This window comes from Barbatula barbatula, assembly GCF_947034865.1.
Source record: "Barbatula barbatula genome assembly, chromosome: 24".
Lineage (NCBI taxonomy): Eukaryota > Metazoa > Chordata > Actinopteri > Cypriniformes > Nemacheilidae > Barbatula > Barbatula barbatula.
Window position 1 is genome coordinate 6,232,078 of NC_136787.1, and position 22,806 is coordinate 6,254,883.

Sequence of the window (22,806 nt, forward strand, 5' to 3'; positions counted from 1 at the left end):
TAACGGTTTGATTATGGAACTAATCCTATATCATGACGAGAGAAATAAAGAAAATCCTGCTTGTCAATAGGATTGATATGCTAACAGACCGTCAATTTCAAACCACTTTCATGTGATTTTTAATAAAACACCGGAATTTCAAATAGAAAAAAAAGAATAGTAGTTACATGATATAAATGTTCTTCCTATCAGAACATTTCCTGTATAATCTTCTCCTTTACACCACACGTCATTTTATTCTATTCTTAGACTAATATATGCACGCATTAATATAAAGGCCTACCGTCACACACTAGTAAATATATTTATAACCAACTTTACGCAACAGTATCACAGGCATATAACATAAAGTCTCTTACTTTACCTGAATATTTAAGGTAGCCTAACCTTCTCTTCCTCAACGTTTCTCCATATAGCATTCTGCACTCAGATTTGCTGAAGAATTGTCGGTCGAAGAGCATCGTTTGTTACCGAATTAAATTGTCTTTACAAATCTTTACAAATAAATCATAAAAATGAACATTTACATTTTGCATTACGGAGTAAAAAGCAAATTGCGTCTCGCAAGAGACATGATCCCGTCGATGAATCATATACATTTTTCATATATAATAAATGTATAATAAACAACGCAAACCGAGGTCGTTCTTATCCTTTCTGAATCATGTAGCCGTAATATAAAACGTAACAATTCACAAACAAACGTATTATCCAAGAGGCGATCGTGAATGTGCGGGAGAAATAAACTAATAGCCCATGACCTTTCAACTTGGAGATAATGTTTGTTACATATTTTATCTTTCAGTATTGCGCGTGTCATATCTCTATATGTTTAAATAAGTTATGAAATACAATACTTTGAAACGCATTACGTTTGCACTATTACGCTCCTTTAGTGACTTGAATTGAATAGTAATTCATAAACCTAAAATTTATTTTAGCTTTGGTCCAAATTAAAAAGCATGATGAAGTTGAATGATGCAAGATCACAATTTCGATACACACACAGACCATTCTCACAAACTCCCCTATGCAGATCTCTTCCCTCCCCTCTGATCTGCAAACTTTCAGAAGGTTGGCTGCGCTCTGACTGCCTATGAGGAGAGCAGGAGCAAAACCTGCCAGCCCCTTAATTTTCTCCACTTCCTGTACTCAAACAACTGCATCCCAAAAGAGGGGAAAAGTCGTAGGAAATATCCGGCAAACAGTTCTAAATAAGGCGTCCCGACGAGCTGCTTGCGCTCGACCGCTTCTGATCCGCTTTGCTCATTTTACGAATGTGAAGGCTTTTTTAAAATTCACAGAGATTTCTAATAAGCACTGACGTTATTGATTTTATCGACTAGTTGAAAAGAAACGGCGAACGTGGTCGATATTAGACCGAAATTGACCGCGCATCAGGGGCCAGGGCGCATGGGATAAAAAGACAGCTTGGTTGCAGCCTGAGGATACGTGAAGAGAAGTTCACCTTTTAAAAGTGACTTTGTTTTGGGACTTTTTCATGTATTGGAAAAATGAGACTTTGGCCCCTCTATCAGAGGGAAATCAATTTCTATCCGAAGGAATTCCCACAAAACAGGTAAGACTTTTTTGTTTCAAATGTGCATTGCATGTTTGGTGCGTTTATTTCGATGAAAAGAAATCAAACTGGTTACAGAAATGAAAGGATTTTCCTCCAATGGCTTTGTGACAATGCCAACATGTTGCTCAGTGTGAAATCTCGTTGCCAACGTCCTCTCTTTATCATCTCCCAGAGCCTGCAACATCTTCACCTTAAAGTGATGTCATGAGAATCAGGATCTATTATGAATAGTGCGATTTGCGGTCCATCCTCTTCACGCGCCAAGTCTGCAGAGGAAAAATTAGATTTTAATTACTGCCATTAAAAATCAAATTTGCAATTCTTTGGGTGGCCCGTTGCTTTCTCTGATTGGCAGTTGAAATTGACACTCTGGGGTCCTCTTATCGCGAGCATTTCAAGCTATTTGTAATTGCAGGTAGTTTATTTTTTTCAGCTCCCTGGATTGCGTGGAAATACGATTATGGAAAGAGGCACGGGTTAAGTGTGAGGAAAAATCAATCCAAATTGAAATCGCTTCATTAAAACAGGGTGTTTTTGTTGCAAGGCTCTCAATGCACAGTTAAAAGCGCTTTTTATTGTTTTTGGGCACATATATAGAGCAGGCGGCGACGTCTCGGAGAGATGAGATGCCAGAGATGGAGACCCGTGGGTTGACTGTGACTTCTGTTTTGTAGGTGATCTCGCCAGATTCACAGAGCACACCGGGAGCATCACGCTGCGTGGACAACCAACACGGACACGCTATGGTGAGTGTGTGAAGCTTCATTTGTGCGTCTCTACTATTTAGCTTTACCAAAATATGCCTTAAACACGCAGCATTCGTTTTTACTAAGGCTGTATGATGCATTATAATATGTTCCATTAGCACAAATTAACTTGGATTTGTAAGAGTGATGCAGATTAAAGAAACAGATTTAAATGAACACATTTGACAACCTTTAGGACGAAGCAATCTTTTTTTTAAAGGACAGCGCACAAACTCTGTTATTTTAACGCGTTATTTATTGAATGTCATCGTTGTAGTCACACTCTGACGGAGAATCGCACAGATCTAATATGGAGAAAGACGACACGCGCTCTTCGCCCAGTCCGCCTTCAACCCCGTCCATCTGCTCGCCCACCTCCACCGCCTCTTCCGTGCCGTCCACCGGGAAGAACGTGTGCGCGAGCTGTGGCCTCGAGATATTGGACAGATATCTACTGAAGGTATGAAGGCGTGTGTGTGTGTGTGTGTTTGTGTCGTCTCATGTGACCAGTCTTTTTTGACGAGTGTTATAGTGATTTGACCAAGAGCCCGACTTTCTTAAAGTTTTGCAAGCAACATTATGCTGTAAAGTGATTTAGTAGTATTTAGTAGTTTAAACGAATTGATTAAAAACCTCGTGTTTTGTTTGGGGTGCCAATTGCAGTGCTATAGTTTGAAGAAAAATACTGAACATTATGATTTATTTATTAATATTCACATCGAATACATTTCCTAATTTATAAGACTTGGGAATAAACGCCATTTTATCTTTATTTGTCTGACATTAAAATTGAAATGGATTTCCTGTTTTTGTTTTTAAAACCAGGTATAAAATATGGATAATTTCCTGACTGACGTAAAAATACACTTCTGCCAGGTGTAGTCTTATTATTGTGTTTTTTCATTATTGGAAAGAAAAATGTAATGTCTTTAAAAAATTTAGCAGTTTAACGTATGGATATAATCTCGTTAGATTAAACCGACATATTAAAAAATAACAGGTTTATTAGTCATTTAATGCGTGGCCACATCATAGGTTTGTTCCGACCGAAAAACATAAAAAAGCATAATCTTTCACCAAATCATGATAATAATTGCAAATTAAAATGAATAAATATATTTGTCAGTTTTTCGATGAATCATGCATTTAGGCCACATTTCGTTTCTTCTCAAATTATTGAGACAGTACCACTGTCCTCCTGCACGCGTGTGTTCGCGTGCTGCTTAGTTTATCAGGAAGTGCGTGTTAGGATCAGCAGCTCGCGACCCGTCTCTGTTTTGCTTTTATGCGGAAACTAATAAAACCATGCGTGTCAATTTAGACCCTTTTACAATTCAGCAAGAAACAACAATGAAGATTTTCCTTCTCCCGTGCAACGCCTTTCATTTCTAGCTCAGGCAGTCTGGCAAAGTATTAAAAAATAAATAAAAAATAATGCTTGCTTATAAGATGTGCTTTTTCTAAACTCACCGTTTGCTCGTTTATTATAATATCAAAGAAAAAATATAACGTGCTTTTTTAGACACAAACATTATTAGATTATGGATTCATTAATTGAATTCCTGAAACATCAATATTTTCGCTTAAAAAGAACCTCTGGTTTAATTTAAAATGTATCTAAATTAAAGTTCTAAGTATTTCTCGGTATAACTTTATTATATATTATATAACACAATAAAATATATCGAGGTCTTAAAAAGCTTTCTACAATATGTTCACCTAAAAACGACTAATTTTACGAAATGTGCCTACATTTGTATACGCTAAAGATAATTATAAGCAACGTTATAAGCAAAAGTATTATTATTATTATTATTTGTTGTTGTTATTATTATTAAAATCCCTGTTCTGTTTATTACAGGTTAATAATCTGATTTGGCACGTGAGATGTCTGGAGTGTTCAGTTTGCAGAACCTCATTACGTCAACACAGCAGCTGCTATATTAAAAACAAGGAAATCTTCTGTAAAATGGATTATTTCAGGTAGGGTAAGTTTTTCACTTCCTGTCCTCAGAAACAATATATATATATATATATATATATATATATATATATATATATATTAACGAAATATTACGTCATTATTTGCTTATGATTGCTAGTGCGTATTGAGGTGTGTGAGGACAGTGATGGGTCTGTACAGAAATGTAATTATTTGGATGTTGAATATATTTGTGCAACTTAAATGCACGCGCGAATAATTTTTTTTGCAATATTTTACATACATTTCCCATCGGTGTAAAAATGAAGATGTCATAGTTTGGCGGTTTACGGATATCCTGCGCTTAAAATAATAGGAAATTGTCGCTTATTTAAATCGAACACATTAAAATAGCTCATGTAATAAAATGTCTCTTTTAGGCTTCTACACAAAATTAAGATTTGAATGAGGTCTTAATATAGGAGCTTTGATCGTTTAACATACCGAGCCACTATTCTCTCGCCTGCTGTCGCATTAACAGTACAAAACAAGTTAATTCGATCTACGAAGTATTAACCTCTGGTTAAGACCCGGTAACATACTCATAGGGAGGCACTGAGTGAGTGAGATCCAACCAGGAAAAGCTGTGAAATTGCATTGAGTGTACAAGGATTGAGATATGCCATGATTGCAGAGCACTCAGCAGCCTGAATGAATGGTATGATATTGGCCAGCCTTCCCTGCTTATTGCCTGTCAATGTGAATGACTGGCCCCTTTAAAGTCAATGTTGTGTTGCAAGAGAGCGTTTGTTCTAAATTAAGACCAATAATCTGAAGATATGCTCCACAAGATGGTACATCAATACCCTGATCTTCATGAGCAATACTGCTGAGGTTAAGATCTGTCAGTGGTTGATGCCTTTTTATGTCTGAGAAATGATAACAGGCAACTGTGAAGTAAAATGCCTTAAGGAATTATTGGGGGTTTCATTTATTGGTTATTTTATATATCGAATTGCAGAGAGAACCACATTCTCAAGATGGTCAGCTGCTATTTGATTGTGTACCAAGTAGACTGTATAATTCTGCAATGATTGAATGAATGCGTCTGCACTGAGAAACCTTTATTAGTGCCAGTTAAATATTTTTTTATTTTCTGTTGAACGGATAATATTTTGGTCAAATGTGTATTATTATTATTATTATTATCGTTGTTATTACAGTACTCGTTTTTATTTGATTTGACCTTAAAGCTGCTGTCGCCCTTATGTGATTTGTATGTTTAGTTTTGAATTATTCACGGGAGTTTCGGTTCTAAAAGTGTAAAGTTAAAAATCTTATTTTGCATCTAGCGAAAACAGAATGGAAAGCCTTGCCCTTAAGGAGTATTTTGTTTCATATCACGTTCCTCTTATGCTTTGTGTTTAAAAAAGCAACCGCAGGGATTTATGATAGTTTTCTCATTATTGTGTACGATGTTATTTGGTATTTTTGTTTATTTAAGTGCAATCACAAGAACAGCAGCAGAATTGTTAATAACAAGAATATCATATGTTCTCGTTGACTCTTTAAAAGATGCAGTAATAGCTCCAAGCCTGTGGAGTTTAGTTGAATGATCATGTGAACGTGTGTTTTCTTCTATGGCGGCACTGAAATATCTCTCTTGTAAAAGTCCTCTGCATACTGTAGAGTGTGTCATTGAAACACCGAAGCCAAGAAATAACTTTCCATGAGGGCAGAAAGAGGACGATGAGGGTTTTTGAAAGGGACTGTGCAGTGATCTGCAGTTATGATGATAGGGTGATAGGACCGTATGGGACCTGTCTTTCTGACTATTTTTGTGAGCTCAGTTTTTCACTTGAGAATAATTATTAGTATTCACTTTCGTAGAGAAGATGGTTTTGACTGTGGCTGACTCTTAGAGGCTTAGCCTAACCACTAAGGTGGCCATCTAAAACATTCATGTTCACGTTTTTGTGTTGTAATTTTATGAGTTCAGATGTAGGATACACCAACTGAAAGAAAACATTCAGATAAGAAAAGAAAACAGCTGGAATATGTTTTTTTAAACAAATTATTTTTATATTTTTAAGCCACGTAAAAATGGCAACATAGAGTATGCTTAAACTAAAGAAGTGTAAATGTTTTAAATTAATTCCTACGTTGAAAGATTTATGTAAAGACAAACAAACAAATATGATTTCATTCTAAAAAAATATGATGGGGCATGAATTACAGGAAAGATTCAGGTATATGTAGCTTTGTATTATCGTACTATTGCTCTTTTATGACATATTGCTTACTGCTCCCTGAACTCTAAGTCGCTTTGGATAAAAGCGTCTGCTAAATGACTGAATGTAAATATGTTGAGTTTGTGTCTGCGTGTCAATAGCACAGACTGATGAGATTCTTCCCGGACTGTTTTGCTGCCATTACAGACGAGTCATCATATATGCCGGAAAAGGATTTCCATTAATTTCTTGCGAAAGAAAAAACACAAGGAGATATGTTTCATTTATGCTAGCTTCTCATCTAGGCCAGAGTGACAGCTTCTCTAATAGACTGTAATTGCAGGAAATCAAAGTGGGCTTAGCCTGTGTGTGAGGGGTGGGGGCGAGGAATGGCCGGAGATCTGGCGGTAAGGGTCAAAGCGGAGACTGTACCTACACAAAAAAGGAGCGTGAGCATCAGGCCACACAGGACGTCAGAGGCTGTTAATCAGAGGAAGCAAAAGACAGGGTGATGGAGTAAAGCAGTAACCCTGGTGGGTTCGTGTGGAGCTGAGATTGCTAGATTCGGAGGAGGTGACGTACTTTTGTGAAGAGTATTTGGGAATTTGGGAGTGCGTGATAATGACAGCGATATTTTTTCTGGACCGTTTCATTTCAGGAATTCTGTTCTGGTTATTAAAACTCTGTATGATAAATTCAATACCAAATTCTATTACATTTCCACGTGGTTGCTAGGGTGCTCTGGGTGGTTACTAAGGAATTCTGCCTAATTTAAATCTATCGTCCCCCAGTCTGATTGTAACAGCACACGTGCCTTTGAGAAATCATGTGATTTAGAATTTAATTTGTGTCCTTAAATTCTACAGTGCTGGATGAATTTGATACGTAGATTTGACAAAATCCTTTAGGTATTCAGTTCAACACATTGTCAAGTTTCAGCACATTGTCTTTAATAGCTCTCCCCCGAAGAGAGAAAGCGTTACTCGGATTCCAACACTCCACGAGTACATCAAATTTAATCTATAGAAACGGTAGCTCTACAAGCCAAAGGTGAATTTCTTGTTTCTGAGGACGACGCTTTGCGGCTACACGTGCAGGACAGAAATAAATCCAGAATAAGGAGAATGACGCACAATCTGACATGGTGCAGATCTGAACAACACAGCAAAAATCCCCCTTAAGATTTGTATGGCTTTTCTGAAATGTTTTGCGGTAGACGAAGTGCCATGAGAGATTTCAGCTCTGTTCCACAATGTTTCTCTTCTAAAATGCATCATTACTCAAACATTGTGTTCTTTGTCTGGAATTATGCTGTCAGAATATAGTGTGCAATGTACACAGAAAGGCCTTTGAATACTTGCTGCAGGCATCAACACACGAGACGTGCTTTGTGACTTATATCTTGTGCATAAGAGGAAAGTAAATATTTCTTAAGGTGTTTGATTCGTGTTTGGTTTTGTTTCTCGGCTGTCTTATCCTTTTTAAGTGGTGGCAAGTTTTACAAACATACATACACAGAATTGCAAATCAGATTACTTTAAGCAACACGTTATCTGTTACATGTATAGCGTAATGTCTGTAATGTTTTCTATTTAGATTATTTATTGACAAATACAATAAAACCCAATTGTTGCGAAATATAAATTGGGTTGTGTCATTTTATTAAAAACTTAAAAATAATGTGAATAAATGAAAAAGTGCTTATGTTGGCAGTATTTGTAACAAAACAGTCTACTATTCGGACACATGTTGGGAAAAAGTGATAATGTGTTACTTTTAAATGCAATGTTCTCTAACAATGCTGATCAAAGAGGCAAATATAAGAATCATGTTGATTTTTTCCCTGAGCCCCATCGTGTTTCCTGGCATGCTATGATGTCATTTGCATTGGATGGCCGCAGGGGCCCCGCTGCAGGGATTTCAGCGCTCCGGGTCAGTGTCATCATTCTTCAGTAGTGTAGACGGGTGAAACATGGCCAAACTGACTTGATATCTTGGTATCCCATGTTTCTTTGCAGTCGGAGGGGGTTGTGTACGACACTTTGTTTACACAAGAGCTCCCAGTGACAGAGGCGTGGTGGAGGGGGGTGCATGGGGGGGCTCAGAGTGAGGACAAAAAAGGGGCCAAGACTGGCCATCTGCAGAGCATTAGTCTGAGTCTGTGTCAGAGCCATGTCGGTCTGCTCAACAGTGGAGCGCAGTTGTGGTCACCTAAATGTGATGTCTGGGTCAAAGAGCAGCCCTGACCAGTCAAACAGCTGATCCTTGTGTGTTGGTTTGTTTCACCGTAGTATTGTTTATTAAGTCATCTTGGGCCCAAAAGAACAAAGGAGGTGCTATAAACTATACTTTACTGCGTGATCAGGATCCTGAAAATGCAGGGCTCATGTACAGATCACAGTTTGAGGAGATAATAACAATCAAACAAGCCTTCCAACTCTACATGCTACCGTATATATACCGTATGTAGACAATTATCGATATTGTGTTAATAGTATGATGCATGTGATAATATTACGAATAATTCAATCCAAGTTTAAAGTTTGCCTTTAGTGCAACAATGGTTACAAACTCTCTCTCTCTCTTTCTCTCTCTGCCTCCCCACACTCATATTTTGAAGTATTATTTTAATTCATATTTAAATCTTTGGTCAAAATAAACAAAACTGAAGATGAATTTCACTAGCATTACTTACTTCAATAAATACATTTAAATAAATATCACAATATTATGGTCATCGTGAATTATTTTGGCCATGATAATGACATGATTTGGCAAAAACAAAATTCTTCATGCAAAATTACAGTGACAACATTGCGGTGGTTAACATTATGGTAATGTATTCAAATTGTACTATTTATATTTTGTCTTCGTATACATTTAAACATTTTCTTTCTTCATAAACTTTAATGTTTATAAATGTGATATTGAGTATATAATTTTAATTCCAAATATTTTGATTTGGTTAAGCGAATATATAACATTTGAAATGGTTAAAAATAGAACTCCGCGAGGTACGTGGCTAGGTTTGTGGATCTTGTAAGTTTATTTCCTCCAAACCTACTGCTCATAGAATTACTAGTAGTTTGTTTGTGCTAAATGTTTTACAACCATGTCGAATAAGTTTAGTGGCTGGTCAGGGTTCAGTCTATCTCTATTCTATCTTTAGCCAGTGAGAGCTTTCCGTGAAAGAGAAAGATATATAAATGTACATTACAGTGCAACACTGAACGAATACAGAAATTAATAGCTCTATACAGTACCTTACATCTTATTGTTGAGCTCTGTAATAACATTTTAGGTCATAAGCTTAAGTAACAACAGCAAATACAAAATGACCCTATATAAATGTTGTATTGTTCACTACAGTTTAACAGTAACATTGATGCACAAGCCTTTCTCTGTCTCACAGTAGGTTTGGTACAAAGTGTGCCCGCTGTGGCCGCCAGATCTATGCCAGCGACTGGGTGCGGCGAGCCAGGGGCAACGCCTACCATCTGGCCTGCTTCGCATGTTTCTCCTGCAAACGTCAGCTTTCAACAGGCGAAGAGTTTGGACTGGTGGAAGAGAAAGTTCTTTGTCGGATCCATTATGACACCATGGTGGAGAACCTGAAACGGGCCGCTGAGACTGGTACGTGTGCGAAGATACGTCACACCGGAAGAACTGCTCTCTTTTTTGTAGATTTAGAAACTCTAATATCATTATTTTGCTTTGCCTGGTTTTTGCACAGGAAGTGGACTTACTCTTGAAGGGGCAGTGCCCTCGGAACAAGACAGTCAACCAAAACCAGCCAAACGGGCACGGACATCATTTACTGCGGAACAACTACAGGTAATATTATTAAACTGTTAGGGCGGCAAATAGGTGAATATATAAATCGTGGCATTCTTTACATTTGCGAAACAAGTATCAAATTTGTATTAAGTATACTTAACACAATTTGTTACGGTACATCGTACTGAAACATAATCTGCTGATGTCAATGGTGGTCGATGTCATTTCGAATTCTTCACAAATGCTTTGAAGTCATATTCCATGACATACATTTGATTTCTGTACTGTTGATTATTTTCTCATACGAAATGCCCCTGATACATGCATATTTTGCGGAGGCCTTTACAGTATATAGTTTTTTTGCACTTATGCTTTAATATCTAAATTGTTAGAAATTTATAGTTTCATTATGTTGCATGTGCAGGTAATGCAGGCACAGTTTGCACAGGACAACAATCCTGATGCCCAGACCCTACAGAAGCTGGCAGACATGACCGGATTGAGTAGACGAGTCATACAGGTAAAGAAACATCATCTTGCTCTCTCTGTTGGTTATTTAAAGAATAACATTCAGTAAAAAGAGCTTCATCATTTTGTGTTCTTTTTTATAGGTTTGGTTTCAAAACTGCAGAGCGAGGCATAAAAAGCATACTCCACAGCACAGCGGCCCACCTCAAGCTCACCCGCAGGCCCGCATGCCACCATCACTGCCAGATGAACTGCATTATTCTCCTTTCGGCAGTCCTGAGAGAGCGCGCATGGTGGCTCTGCACGGCTACATCGAAAGTGAGTGTTTCCTAAAACATGGCCACTTGAGTTATACAACAATTGTTTTGTTATCATTTACTTAGTGATATGCACAAAACCATTGTTTACACTGTATACACCTACAAATGCGTTAGATTTGTCTCCGCATTTTAAAGGAGGAAATAAACATTCTCGTGTCTTTCAAGCCTGTTAGACTTTATTCCATGGAACACAAAAGAAGATATAAAAAATGTCTTGTGGTGGTTTTGTGTCCATATAATGGTAGTCAATAGGGGACAAAATATCTTCTTTTATGTTTTGCAGAATAAAGTCAAAGGGTGAAAAATGATACAAAAAGTGGCATTTTAAGCTGAGATACAGAGACTTTTTATTGAACATTGAAAATGTAAGAAACGATTCATCAGCAGGACAGACTAACGTTGTTCGTTTTGGTTTCGCAGGTCATCCATTTTCAATGCTTACAGCCCAGAACCTTCCTCATCAAGCCATGACGTTACCCCAGCTCCCTCTCAGCCGCTAATGCCCCACCCCACTGTGACCCCTCACCCTGACCTCATGCTCCATTTTCCAGCCACTCCACCACGGACCTTCGAGGTCGGATCAGGCTCAAGGAGAGGGTCACAGTACCACTTGCTCTTGACCTTTGAACTCCCAAGGGGAGAGACCGTTTCCTCTTGGACAGGATTTTACTCCTGCATCACGTTCATTTACGGAAAATACATATTTGTGACCTGTGAATTTAAGACTTGTTGCCGAAACTCTGGACTTGTGGACAAAAACACTGTAAAAGAAGTGCTCTTGGTTGATCCCTCTCTCATCTCAGCTCTTGTTTGGAGATGACTTTGAAAGCAAACAAAAGGAATGTACAGTTACCTGCATCAGTGTTAAAGAAATAGGTTGAAAAGGGGAAAAGCACAAGAGCAAAGGGATCAGAAAAACAAGGTGGTAAGACATATTTTATCCCTTTTCCTTGCTGAAACATGCAAAACATGTCTTGCCCAGTGACATGAGTGAACATGCATGTTGTACCAAGAGTAATGGATTTAAATTGATTCATTTCTTACCTTCTTTTTCCTAACTTCCAAATTTAACAAAGTTCACATAGCATGAAATGCAATGCATACGTCTGTGCAGGGGAGTAAAAAGATGGCAAGTTTTATTGATCCAAAACAGAGACCCTGTAAAATAATGATGTAACTTTATTTCCATTATTTAATTGATTTAATATGTTTCATTGGTTTTTGAGGGAAAAGTTTAGAAAATAACCCTAAATTGTGATTAAAATTGGCATTCTGTTTTGAAAGCATAATGTTTGTAAAAGATATAAGTAATGATTCATATTTTTGGTTTTATTTGAAAAGCTTAAAAGAAATTGCAGCTTTTCCTATCATCATTATTATTATTTTCGAAAGTTCATCACAATTACTGTTGCCATACCGATTCTTTGGTTTAGAGTAATAATAAACCAAATAGCACTGATTTTATGAGATTATTTCAAACCATGCTCCAAATGCTTTTATAAAACAGAGAAAGACAATATCGACCATATGATTATCAAGAAGGGACGATCAATGACAAACAACATTTGGTGCAAAAAAGAAAGTGAGAAAAAGAAAAAAGTTTTCTTGTTTAAGAAGATGAAAAAGCACTTGGGAAAAATGTAAAGATAGCTACATGTAAAGAAAATGTACATGTATTTTTTACACGTGTCCGTGTTTCATTGTTTTAACCATACATGTGTGCCGTATATGCCTCAGCCGTGACCAGAAAGCGAGAGTGATGTATACTTGCTGCAGACACGTTGTATACTAACAGATCAGAGCTATGTACAGGTCTGAGACCAGGGGAAAAGTCTAAAATTGTAACTTAAATCTGAGAAATACCCTCTTGTGTTCTGAATGGAGGGCCTTTACATTCTTGTATTTATTAAGACAGGTAACCTGTAAGCACTTTTCCCCACTTCCACATGTCTGTTTTGTAAAAAATTTAAATAAAAAATAAATTAAAAAAGGAAATAAAACAAATAACAATTTATTTGACTGTGCATTGTAAAGAATTTTGTATAGTTTGCAATATATTTCCTGGGCTGAAAAACCTGTATAGAGAATACGTATGTGCTATTGAAATTGAATCACATTTCATTCTCTCAGTCTTTCTTTTTTTAGTTTTAAATGATTTAAGATGCTAATTTAAAAAATAGTAACAATCATTTCTTTGTGTTTGACGTGTCCAACATTTCGCTTCAATAACACCATGCACTCGAGATGGAAAGTGCTAAAGATTTGTAAATGCTCCAAAAAGAATTGTCACAGATTTTTATCATTTTAAATATCTATATTTTCTATAATTGTGTAACGTTTTACAACACTGAACGTACATATCTGTCTAAAAGAGACATATGTACTGCATGGGCCAGTATTGGGTCTGTGTGTGTGTGTGTGCGTGTGTGCACTCTAAACGTGTAGCAGGAAGCAATCACGGGCTTGATGGAGGAGTTTGGCAGACCCAGCACGGGTCAGTGTGTGCAGTAATCACTCCATCACTGATTCCATCGGCATCAGGAATTCCCTGTCAGGCCACATCACAGGATTTATCCTGTCTCCCGTGTTCTGTTTCAAAGGACCCACTAGGACATAATCTTTTCCTATAGCCCACACTCGCAAAAGCACAGGTTTTTTTAAAGCCAAAGTCTTTGCATGTCATTTTGTGAACCGAGCAATAATCTGGCTCATTCTCTTCAATGGAAAATTGTGTTGTATTCAGCGTTAGTGCATTATCTGCATAGACAGACATTGCATGATGTAACACTATTTTCAATCCCGTTTCATGAGTTTACCCAAACACCAATACAAACGTGAGAAGTTGATTTTGTTGATGATCTTCCGATTTGTTTCATTAGCGGTTTATAACACGATGGTATTTTTTCTGGTTTCATTTCGCAAATGAACCACAGGTGATTTACAAAACAGCACCTCAAAAACTATCACAGTTGTTCAAACATTTAAAACCGCATCTGCATGACATGCTTAAGTATTGCATCATAGAAATAACCTTTATTTTGACGTTGATTTTGTATTTATAAATGTTTCCTTCAAAAGCCAACACAGATATCTAATTCACATCACACACATTCACAATGGCCTTCTTGTGTGCGAGTATTCTCACTTGTCTTCCAGTGCGCTGTTTCTTGGATAACCGCCAGTGAACTCATCCCAGCCCTTCCTGCAGGTCCCCACGATCCACTCGTGCTCTTGGTCATCTAGAGGTTGGGATTACACACATTTTCACTTATTTTGATTATTCACATATAGGCCTGTTTGTTTGCATTATAGTGGCATTCAACGCAGCACGCCTTCGCGCGTTTTGAACGCAAAAGTCAAATTTTTCCTTCTCGCGATCGTTCGGTCAAAAATCGGCACGTGTCAAACTCATTCATATGCGCTTAGAGGCAATTTACATTTTGTACGTGCGGGATTAAGACAACAATTATGAAAATTCGCTACTTCACGCGACAATCAATCGCTCCCTTTTTTCTTTTCCTTCCCAGAGATGATTCCGCGACTAAAAACAGTGGATAATATACTGCTTTTTTAAACGGTTAAAACTGAAAGGAGTTGCTAATTGCGGAGCGAGAGGTAGTTCTGCGGCTGGTGCTGAATGTGAGCGCGCAGCTGCACGCACTTGAGCGCTCACCCCCGTGAACGTGGCGAACCGGGCCCATTGTTGAGAACAGGTCTTAAGCTCTCCTCTGATTGTCGGTAATTGCACGCGATGGCCCTAAACGGCCTCTCCACGCGCCTCCCGCCACTTCTACCTGGCTCCCGCGCGCGGCAATTGAGACTTTTCCAGCACGCGAAGGTCCATTCTGCGGCAGCTGCACGCTAAAGTCTCACTTCATCCCGCTTCTCCCACGTCGCGCTCTCCGCGCGGAGGTCACGCTCGAGTGGAACATTTCATCACTATTTTAAACCAATTAATACCTTCGTGGGCGCGTCGACCAATGGCTGACGGACAGGGTCGGTCTACAATTACGTTTCTATAAACGGCGGCGAGAAATGGATAGAATTCGCACGTTTATATTTGCGCGAAATTACCACCTCAATGCTTATTGTTTCCTTGGCATTCATGCACTTGCCAAATTCATAGGCTAATACGATCCTATTTCAGAGCACACGTGTCACGCGCGTCAAACCTTCTGCAAATAGATACTCGGTGTCGGTTGTCGAGGGCTCAAAGGGCTCACAAATGCGATTTGCATGACAATGCAGCCTAAAATATCATTCAGGTAAATCTGCAAATCCGCTGAGGAGGTAAAGCTTACAAAGTAAAAAGTAGTCTACTTCAAAATGTGATTTATTATGAGGAGCTTTGGTTATGCTTGACTGTAAAATATTCCATGAGATATACATGGGTCTTTGTATCATTGTAAAAACTAAAGGCATGCACAATAGTAAAATCACATTAAAGTCCAGTTAGCAATATATTAGAATTACTCTTTTTGGTTTTTCTTTTATGAATAGTTATATTTGATTTCTCTGAAATTTGGCTCCAACGTGTGCCTGTACATTACAACAAAACGTGCTAAAATGGTTCTTTGCAGCGATGCCATATAAGAACCGTTTTTTTCCACAGAACCGTACAGCTCAAGAAAGAACCTTCCAGGAACCATTATCTTTACTGTTTGTGCATTTTACTAGTAATACGTTCTGTTTTGCACATCCTATATTGCCTCTAATTTTATTTCCTTTACCAGTTTCAAGTTAAGCCCTCAGTCAGGTGGTGCAATAAATCTGTCAACCACATCAAAGCCTAGAATTCAGAAGGAAAACCGTAATAGCACTTAGTTACGAGGTGTTTATCTTAATCGCTAAAATACAATCAAAAGGAGAAGTGTTTCCTTCCAAACAGAGCTCCACTTTCCATTAATGTCTTGGGGATCTCTGCTTATTGTTTGAATGCATTTCAATGGCGCAGAAAGTACCGTTGAGATGTGGGCGTCCTCAACAGGTTGTAGATCATCTCTTGAAAAGGTCGGATATTATCTCAAAATAGAAACTCTGTGTTTAGGCCCGGGCTATTTTCATAGGCACCGGGATTTTTCAATGTGATCCTTGAGCTAGTTTCAAAGCGCCATTATTACAGAAGGAAACCACTGCAGTAACAGCAACAACAGTATCGCATTATGTTCCCAAGGAATGTAGATTCATTTGTTGTATTGTTTAGTATCACAGTGTAACAAATTTTTGTTTCGCCCGACCTTATTTTAGTTTAGAGATTAAATGTAGACGATTAAATGAAGTTTTGGATGATTTATTTTTAGTAACTGTTATGTTAAACTAATATTTTGAGCTCAGTGTTATGCCAGTATTGTAATGTCTGCGTACGTGTAATAATACCTAAATGTGTGGAAAATATTTGTTATAATACCGTTGATGGTAAAAAAATGTTTTCGTATTTATTATGATAATAATCATAATGAAACAATCAAAATTTAAGAGAAACACAACTTAAAAAAAGTTGTCACATTGTGTAATATAATCAAACTCAGATCGAAAATACTATGAATTTAACTTTTGTTGTTTTATATTTTTTGTTTTATTTTAAAACCCTTAATTTTACTCTGCACATAAATCCAATTTTAGTGAATTTTAAATAGAATTAATAAATTGGACAGTTCATGCACCGTCTTTATGTTACGTTAGTTTTGGTTGGAGAGCATAAAAGGCATATATCCAACCTCCCTAGGTCATTTTTTAACTGTTGAAGCTGGTTGTAAACAGGATTTCCAGTCTAACTGAGAAAAGAATCCATGCATCCCACTACCTTCTTGACTCCAGGTAGTTTACTAGAGCATACAGGAACACCTTATTTTCCCTAAAGCCTCTAATCCAGCAATCTCTGCAGGGCTCATTACAAACGCTCTGAGTAATGACATGCTTTGGAAATGCTTCCGCTCAAAATTCAAAGCATTTCCAGTTTCCAGGAAGGAACTAGGAGAATCATCCCATGTTCTGGCATTAAGCAAACATTGTCCTCCCCTGCTCTCCAGGAATGTCTTTAAATGAGACTGGTGTAACTGTGGCAGTAGATGTCTAGTTGTGGTGGGATAATTGAAGATTTTAAAGATTTCGCAAGAAACCGAGGGATGGCTTGCTGTGCAAACAGTTTCTATAATTTTAGATTGTTGTGAATGGATGCCAAGTCAAAGGACCCACTCCCAAATAGCTGATAGGTGCTAATGACTGGAGGAACGTTTTTGTAGACCTTCAGCTATTGGCGTAGGTGCCTGTTTTTTGGTATGTTTGCACCACACACTCTTAAAAAAAGGGTGCTTCAAAATGTTCTTCGATGCCATAGAAAAACCTTTTGTTTCCATAAGGAACCTTTAACATCTGAAGAACCTTTCTGTTTTACAAAAGGTTCTTCAGATTATAAAAAAAATCATTTAAAGATCCTTTGACTTTAGTTCTTTGCGGTACCAAAAGTTCTTCAATGTCATCGCTGCGAAGAACCTTTTAAGCACTTTTATTTTTAAGAATGCAGGAACTGAAAACTATTTTATTTCAAGAACATTAGTAGGGTCTTACCCAGCACTATGGGAACTATCAGCCATGCAGGTGTACGTTGACTGCCTTCACTGGAAGGGAACAGTATTCTAAAGTGTTACCAGACATCAACAAATAGAAAGCTAACATTATGATAGTTATGTCTACGTTACATCTCCGTTATCATGAAACCCGACACAGACAAAACAAAAATACAGCTCCGATTATGTCGTCTTCCAGTCATTTAAATTTTTTTTAAACCATGCTGTCGGCCCGTATATGACATCACGTCCTGTAACTTGAAGTATCATGTTTGAATGTAGCACAGGAAGAAAATGCTGATTCTTGGTATGTACACTCAGTCTTTGTTGTGCTAGCCGACAAAGGGTACTGCTTATGGTATGTGAAGAAGACTTGTGCCCATCCCATACTTTGGCACGCCATCAACTGCTTCTTGTAATAACCCACCCTCCCCGGCTTCAAATGACCAACGTGAAGAGATTCCTCAGGGCTTCCTCCCATCTGCTTTTCTAGTGCTCTCCAACCAACTCCAGAGTTGGCCCACGGCCTGGGTATTTCCGCATGCCTTCCTGTCCAGCCCGGGCTGCTGCCGCGTGGGTTTGCCACCCCCTGTCATCCACGTCTCCTGGATCCTACTGTTTTTCTGCCCCACAGCTGTAGTTGGACTTGTCTCTCTTTCCTCTTCTTCCAAAAACATCCTCCTGCAGGGAAGTGGTTCCTCTTCGTTTGCTTCTTCAGCGTCTGTGCACCCTGTGATCCCCCATCCTGAAGGGAAGCTGGTGGCAATAAATTCTATCTTCACACCCATTTTGACAAATGTGCCGTCACCTTTAAGCGATAAAAATAAATCTATAGGATGCACCACATTCCATTAAAATACATCTCGACGTTAAAGTTGCTTCTGATTTGAAGGCCAGATGTATTTCCACAGCAACATTATCCTTGCACTATGGGGCGTTGTCCAAGGAGGTCCTCATAATATATTTAAATCGAGCTCAAAACTATTGTTTGGCTGGGTAGCGGGACATCTCGGGAGTATGCAGTTCTGCTTTTTTCTGCATTGGAGAACTGAATTTGTTGTTATTGGTCAGCAAAAAAGCAAGAGAAATATGAAAACAAATAAAGTCTGGGATGTGGATTTGTGTATAGGATGTGGTTTGATTTGACAGGTCTGTGCTCTCGAATAAATCTCTGTCTGATGTTTTCTCTATGGTCCCATGCAGTACAAATGTGATGCCAGAAGCTGGAAATGATCTGACGTACACCACACCGTGACAGAGTATTTGCTGACGTTGAATAGAGCTATAAAGTGACTGACACGTAAAAATATTATCAAATGTATGTATTGTTCAAATAGAGGGCCACTCAGAGATATTTAGAGACACAAAACTCCTATTCTTAATAACTAAACAAACACATAATTGATGACAAGGGATATTATATCCTAGGTTTTTTGCAAAGGGCTACCAGCAGAGATTCTGTGTGGGTCTGAAGCATAAAAAAAGCCCCATGACAAATGTTATTAGATTGCAACTACTTAACCAGACAACAACTCTGCCCCTTTATAATATCAATTCAACTCAGCTTCTCTACAAAAAAGGCAGCAGACACTCTTACTCCATGTTCAGTCGTCTGACATCTGTTCAGGATATAGCTGTCTTCCTCTGTTATAGTGACTATAGATGAATGTAATGATATGAAATAGATGAATGATGGTATGGATGACGTACATGCTCGAAATCAGACTGTGACGAAAATGGGCCTGCATATCGTGTTGCATGTAGTTGGGAATCATGCATCTTGCAAACTGGAAAATGCAGCAAGGTGCCAAGTCAAAAGTAACTTTCCAAATACACATATAGACTTCATGAGCAGGTATACTGAGCCTCATGTATTTATTTTACTGGATAGAGAATATCTAAGCACGTAAAATAAAGAAAACCTGTTGATTTACAGTATGTGTAAGTTATAATGCACAACGGTTCATGTATACTGTGAAATTCATAATTATTGTAGTCTGTCAGATTATATAATAAATTATAAAAACATTATTTATTCATCACAAAGGATCAAATATTTCTGCTAAAAATTAGTGCTGTCAAAATAATTAATTGTTTCCAAAATAATTGTTTGCGTTTAGAAAATATGTGTGTGTTCTTCGATATTTAAATATCTGGAATCTGAGGGTGCCAAAAAATCATCTTTAATGTTGTCTATCAGAGGCACTTTAGCAGGCCGTTGCTAAGAAGTAACAGGTTTGTTTTAATGCTCTCTGTTGGCTTACTGCTGTAATGACATTGTAATGACACTCAATACCAAACTCGAGGGGGTTTTTCCCAAACACCGGGCAGCAGCGAGTGATGTTTGTAGGCATGTTTCCAGCCATTTTTGTTCACGGTTTTGCTGCATCCACTCACAAAAATAAAGTTTTTATATTTACGGGAGGAAATTTACAAAGTATCTTCATGGAACATGATCTTTACTTAATATCCTAATAGTTTTTGCCATAAATGAACAATATATAGTTTTGACACTTACAAAGTTTTTTTGGCTATTGCTACAAGACTTGGCAACTTATGACTGGTTTTGTGGTCCAGGGTCACATATATTATATAAACTCAGACAATTATTTTGAAATCGGTTAATCGCAATTTGACAACAGTGCATCTGTTTTATCAAATCCAGCATCCTAAGATCAAAACTGTTTATTTGTGATACACTGACATGGAAAGCAGTATTATCAAACCACTGTTGCTCTGTGTGGTTGTGTGTGTCTATGGGGGGATTAGGGTAGTTATTTGTCATATAACACCAGAACCATCTCTAGATTACTCTAGGGTACCCTACATCCCAATTCAAACCTTGACAAAGCACTGTAAGTATTAATACCACAATCTTTTCTAATTAATGACATTGGACAGTATTGTAATGATAGGTGAAACGGGCATGGGAACTGGAATTCCCATCCATACAGACTGACACACAGAATTCACCTCAAATCACAGATACTACATCGGGCACTGGAAAATGTGTTTTACATTTTCTTTGAAAACAATTCAAGTGACTACAGCACAGAGGCATGTCTGGCTGAGAGAAAAGACCTACAGAATAGTTATCTTACGATCTCACTGCTCAATCTTCAGTCTCTACACTATCTACACGCATTTAGCTAATCCATTTATGCCACTCTAATGCTCTTGTGTTCTTATATGTTCCAGGTGGCAGGACTGAGGGCAAAATCGTAGGGAAAATGCATTGCACATCATGGACTGGGAGAAGGACTGGATTAGGAAATACATTGTGATTTCATGGAAATTATTGTGTGGGAAATTGACGATGTAAGAAATGAGTTGGGGTTAGGTGGGTTTTTGTGAGACTTACTCAGCCAAACCTTTGACTAAATGTCGTAGTGTCTGGTCTAAAATGTGGCATATTCTAGACAAGAATTGCCCACTTTAAAGACTGTAGACCATTGAACACATCATGGAAGGAAACCCGATGTTTTAAGTGTTATTTAGGGATGGGTTTATCTGAAATAGATTTAGCAAATAGACCAGCTCAAAATTTAAAAACCTTTTTTTATGCCAAAGGTGTAGGCTAAGCACTGTGAGACTTTACACACATAAATCAGAAAACAAAACAGAAAATAAATGTTTTTTGTTGTACAGTAAAAGTATTGCTAAATGCATTCTCTTACCTGTGTTCCTGAGAAAATTGCCCTCATAGTCCTTGACAACTCTGGTGTTAGGATCATAAAAGCCATTACCGCTGTCATAGCAACCCTCAGGGATGACCCGCGGGGGGTCACGATCAGTTAACTGGGATTCGCCTTTAAAAAAGCATTTCTTTTTGTCCATTCAAGCTATACTTGACCAGAAACCAATAATTTCTGTAAGAAACCATACCTGCCGGTTTCAGGCCATTACACCTCTCAGAGTAGAACCGTCTATCTTTGCCATCACAGTAATCCCAGTCACTCGCTTCATACTCCAGACCGTCTGAAAATGTGTACTTACCCTACATGCACCAGAAACATTCAATTTACATGTCATGTTCATTTTGTATGTACAAAGTACCTTTCAAAAGTTTGATATGAAGTTGCTGTTGTATATGTGTGCTATATCACGATCTGCTGTAAAAGGGTGTTAAAGACCTGTTTGGATATTCCTTTCTCCCAAACCCCTTGATATTTGCTTCCATTGGGAAAATGTAGAACTCCTTTTCCATGAAAGATGCCGTCTTTCATCTCTCCAACATATCTAGTCTGAGTGGGAAATGTATACTCTCCCATCCCCTCCATCCTGAGAAGAAAACAACATGAGATGGGAATTCATAAGCTTCTCACTTAGCTTCCCAATAAAAACTGAACGAAGAAATGTTCCTGTCTGCACAATGGAGAGCTCCGATTTTAAATGAGAGGGAAAAAAGCATAAAGTCTTAATCATTACAGTGTCAATATGTCACTGTAGTTAAACTAGAGGAAGCCCACAAAGATGCCAAAGCTGTTTATTCGAGTGAACACATGTTTGCCGCACTGTATGCTGTGTTTGTCACATGACTGATGCAATCCCACACCGCAAATGCACAGTCAAAATAAATAATGCATAAACACACAACATAATTCATTAATACAATACATTTGTTAATACATTTTTAATAATTATGCATATTTATTTCTAACTTATGTCTTTATACTAAGTTCAATATTCCATCTAAAGGCAGCCATCACATTTTCTGAGCTATAACCACACAATAACAATAAAAAATGATTTTATTTATTATATTGTATGTATTGGTGTTTTATTGCTTGTGTTTCTTTTGTAAGGTGTCCTTGAGTGTCCTGAAAGGCGCCATTAAATAAAATGTATTTTTATTATTGTAACAACAAACCAATTCATCCAATAATGGTGCGTATAAGAATGATTTATTAACCTCCTTTTCTTCATTTTAAATGATTTGTTATTTCATTTCATTTAAAAATACTTTTTGTCATTTATTCCCGATCCTATTAGGGATCTCCATTCAAAGGACGTCCCCGTTAAATTCCGAAACTACCAACCAACATATATGACATGTATAAAATACTAACGTTACATGTTTAGATATTCAGATTCAAAAGCTTGGACATTGACATGCTATCAATTTCATTTACCTGCCATTTTTGTAATCTCCTTTATAAGTGCTACCCATAAACTCCATGTTTGTTGAACAACCG

The 22,806-nt window shown here is 37.8% G+C and overlaps 2 protein-coding genes across 2 annotated transcripts; one reads left to right on the top strand and one right to left on the bottom strand.

Moving 5' to 3' along the window:
* Nucleotides 1–1,141: 1,141 nt before the first annotated feature.
* lhx6a (LIM homeobox 6a) lies at nucleotides 1,142–13,004 on the top strand. Its single transcript, XM_079448070.1, has 9 exons — nucleotides 1,142–1,579; nucleotides 2,257–2,328; nucleotides 2,606–2,788; nucleotides 4,190–4,311; nucleotides 9,893–10,113; nucleotides 10,214–10,314; nucleotides 10,682–10,777; nucleotides 10,869–11,043; nucleotides 11,466–13,004. Exons 1-9 carry the CDS (start codon nucleotides 1,502–1,504, stop codon nucleotides 11,543–11,545), a joined length of 1,128 nt encoding a protein of 375 aa, XP_079304196.1. The 5' UTR covers nucleotides 1,142–1,501; the 3' UTR covers nucleotides 11,546–13,004.
* Nucleotides 13,005–14,186: 1,182 nt separating this feature from the next.
* morn5 (MORN repeat containing 5) lies at nucleotides 14,187–22,790 on the bottom strand (the record flags this gene model as incomplete). Its single annotated transcript, XM_079449187.1, has 5 exons — nucleotides 14,187–14,284; nucleotides 21,289–21,420; nucleotides 21,497–21,608; nucleotides 21,745–21,892; nucleotides 22,744–22,790. 5 exons carry the CDS (start codon nucleotides 22,788–22,790, stop codon nucleotides 14,187–14,189), a joined length of 537 nt encoding a protein of 178 aa, XP_079305313.1.
* Nucleotides 22,791–22,806: the final 16 nt, after the last annotated feature.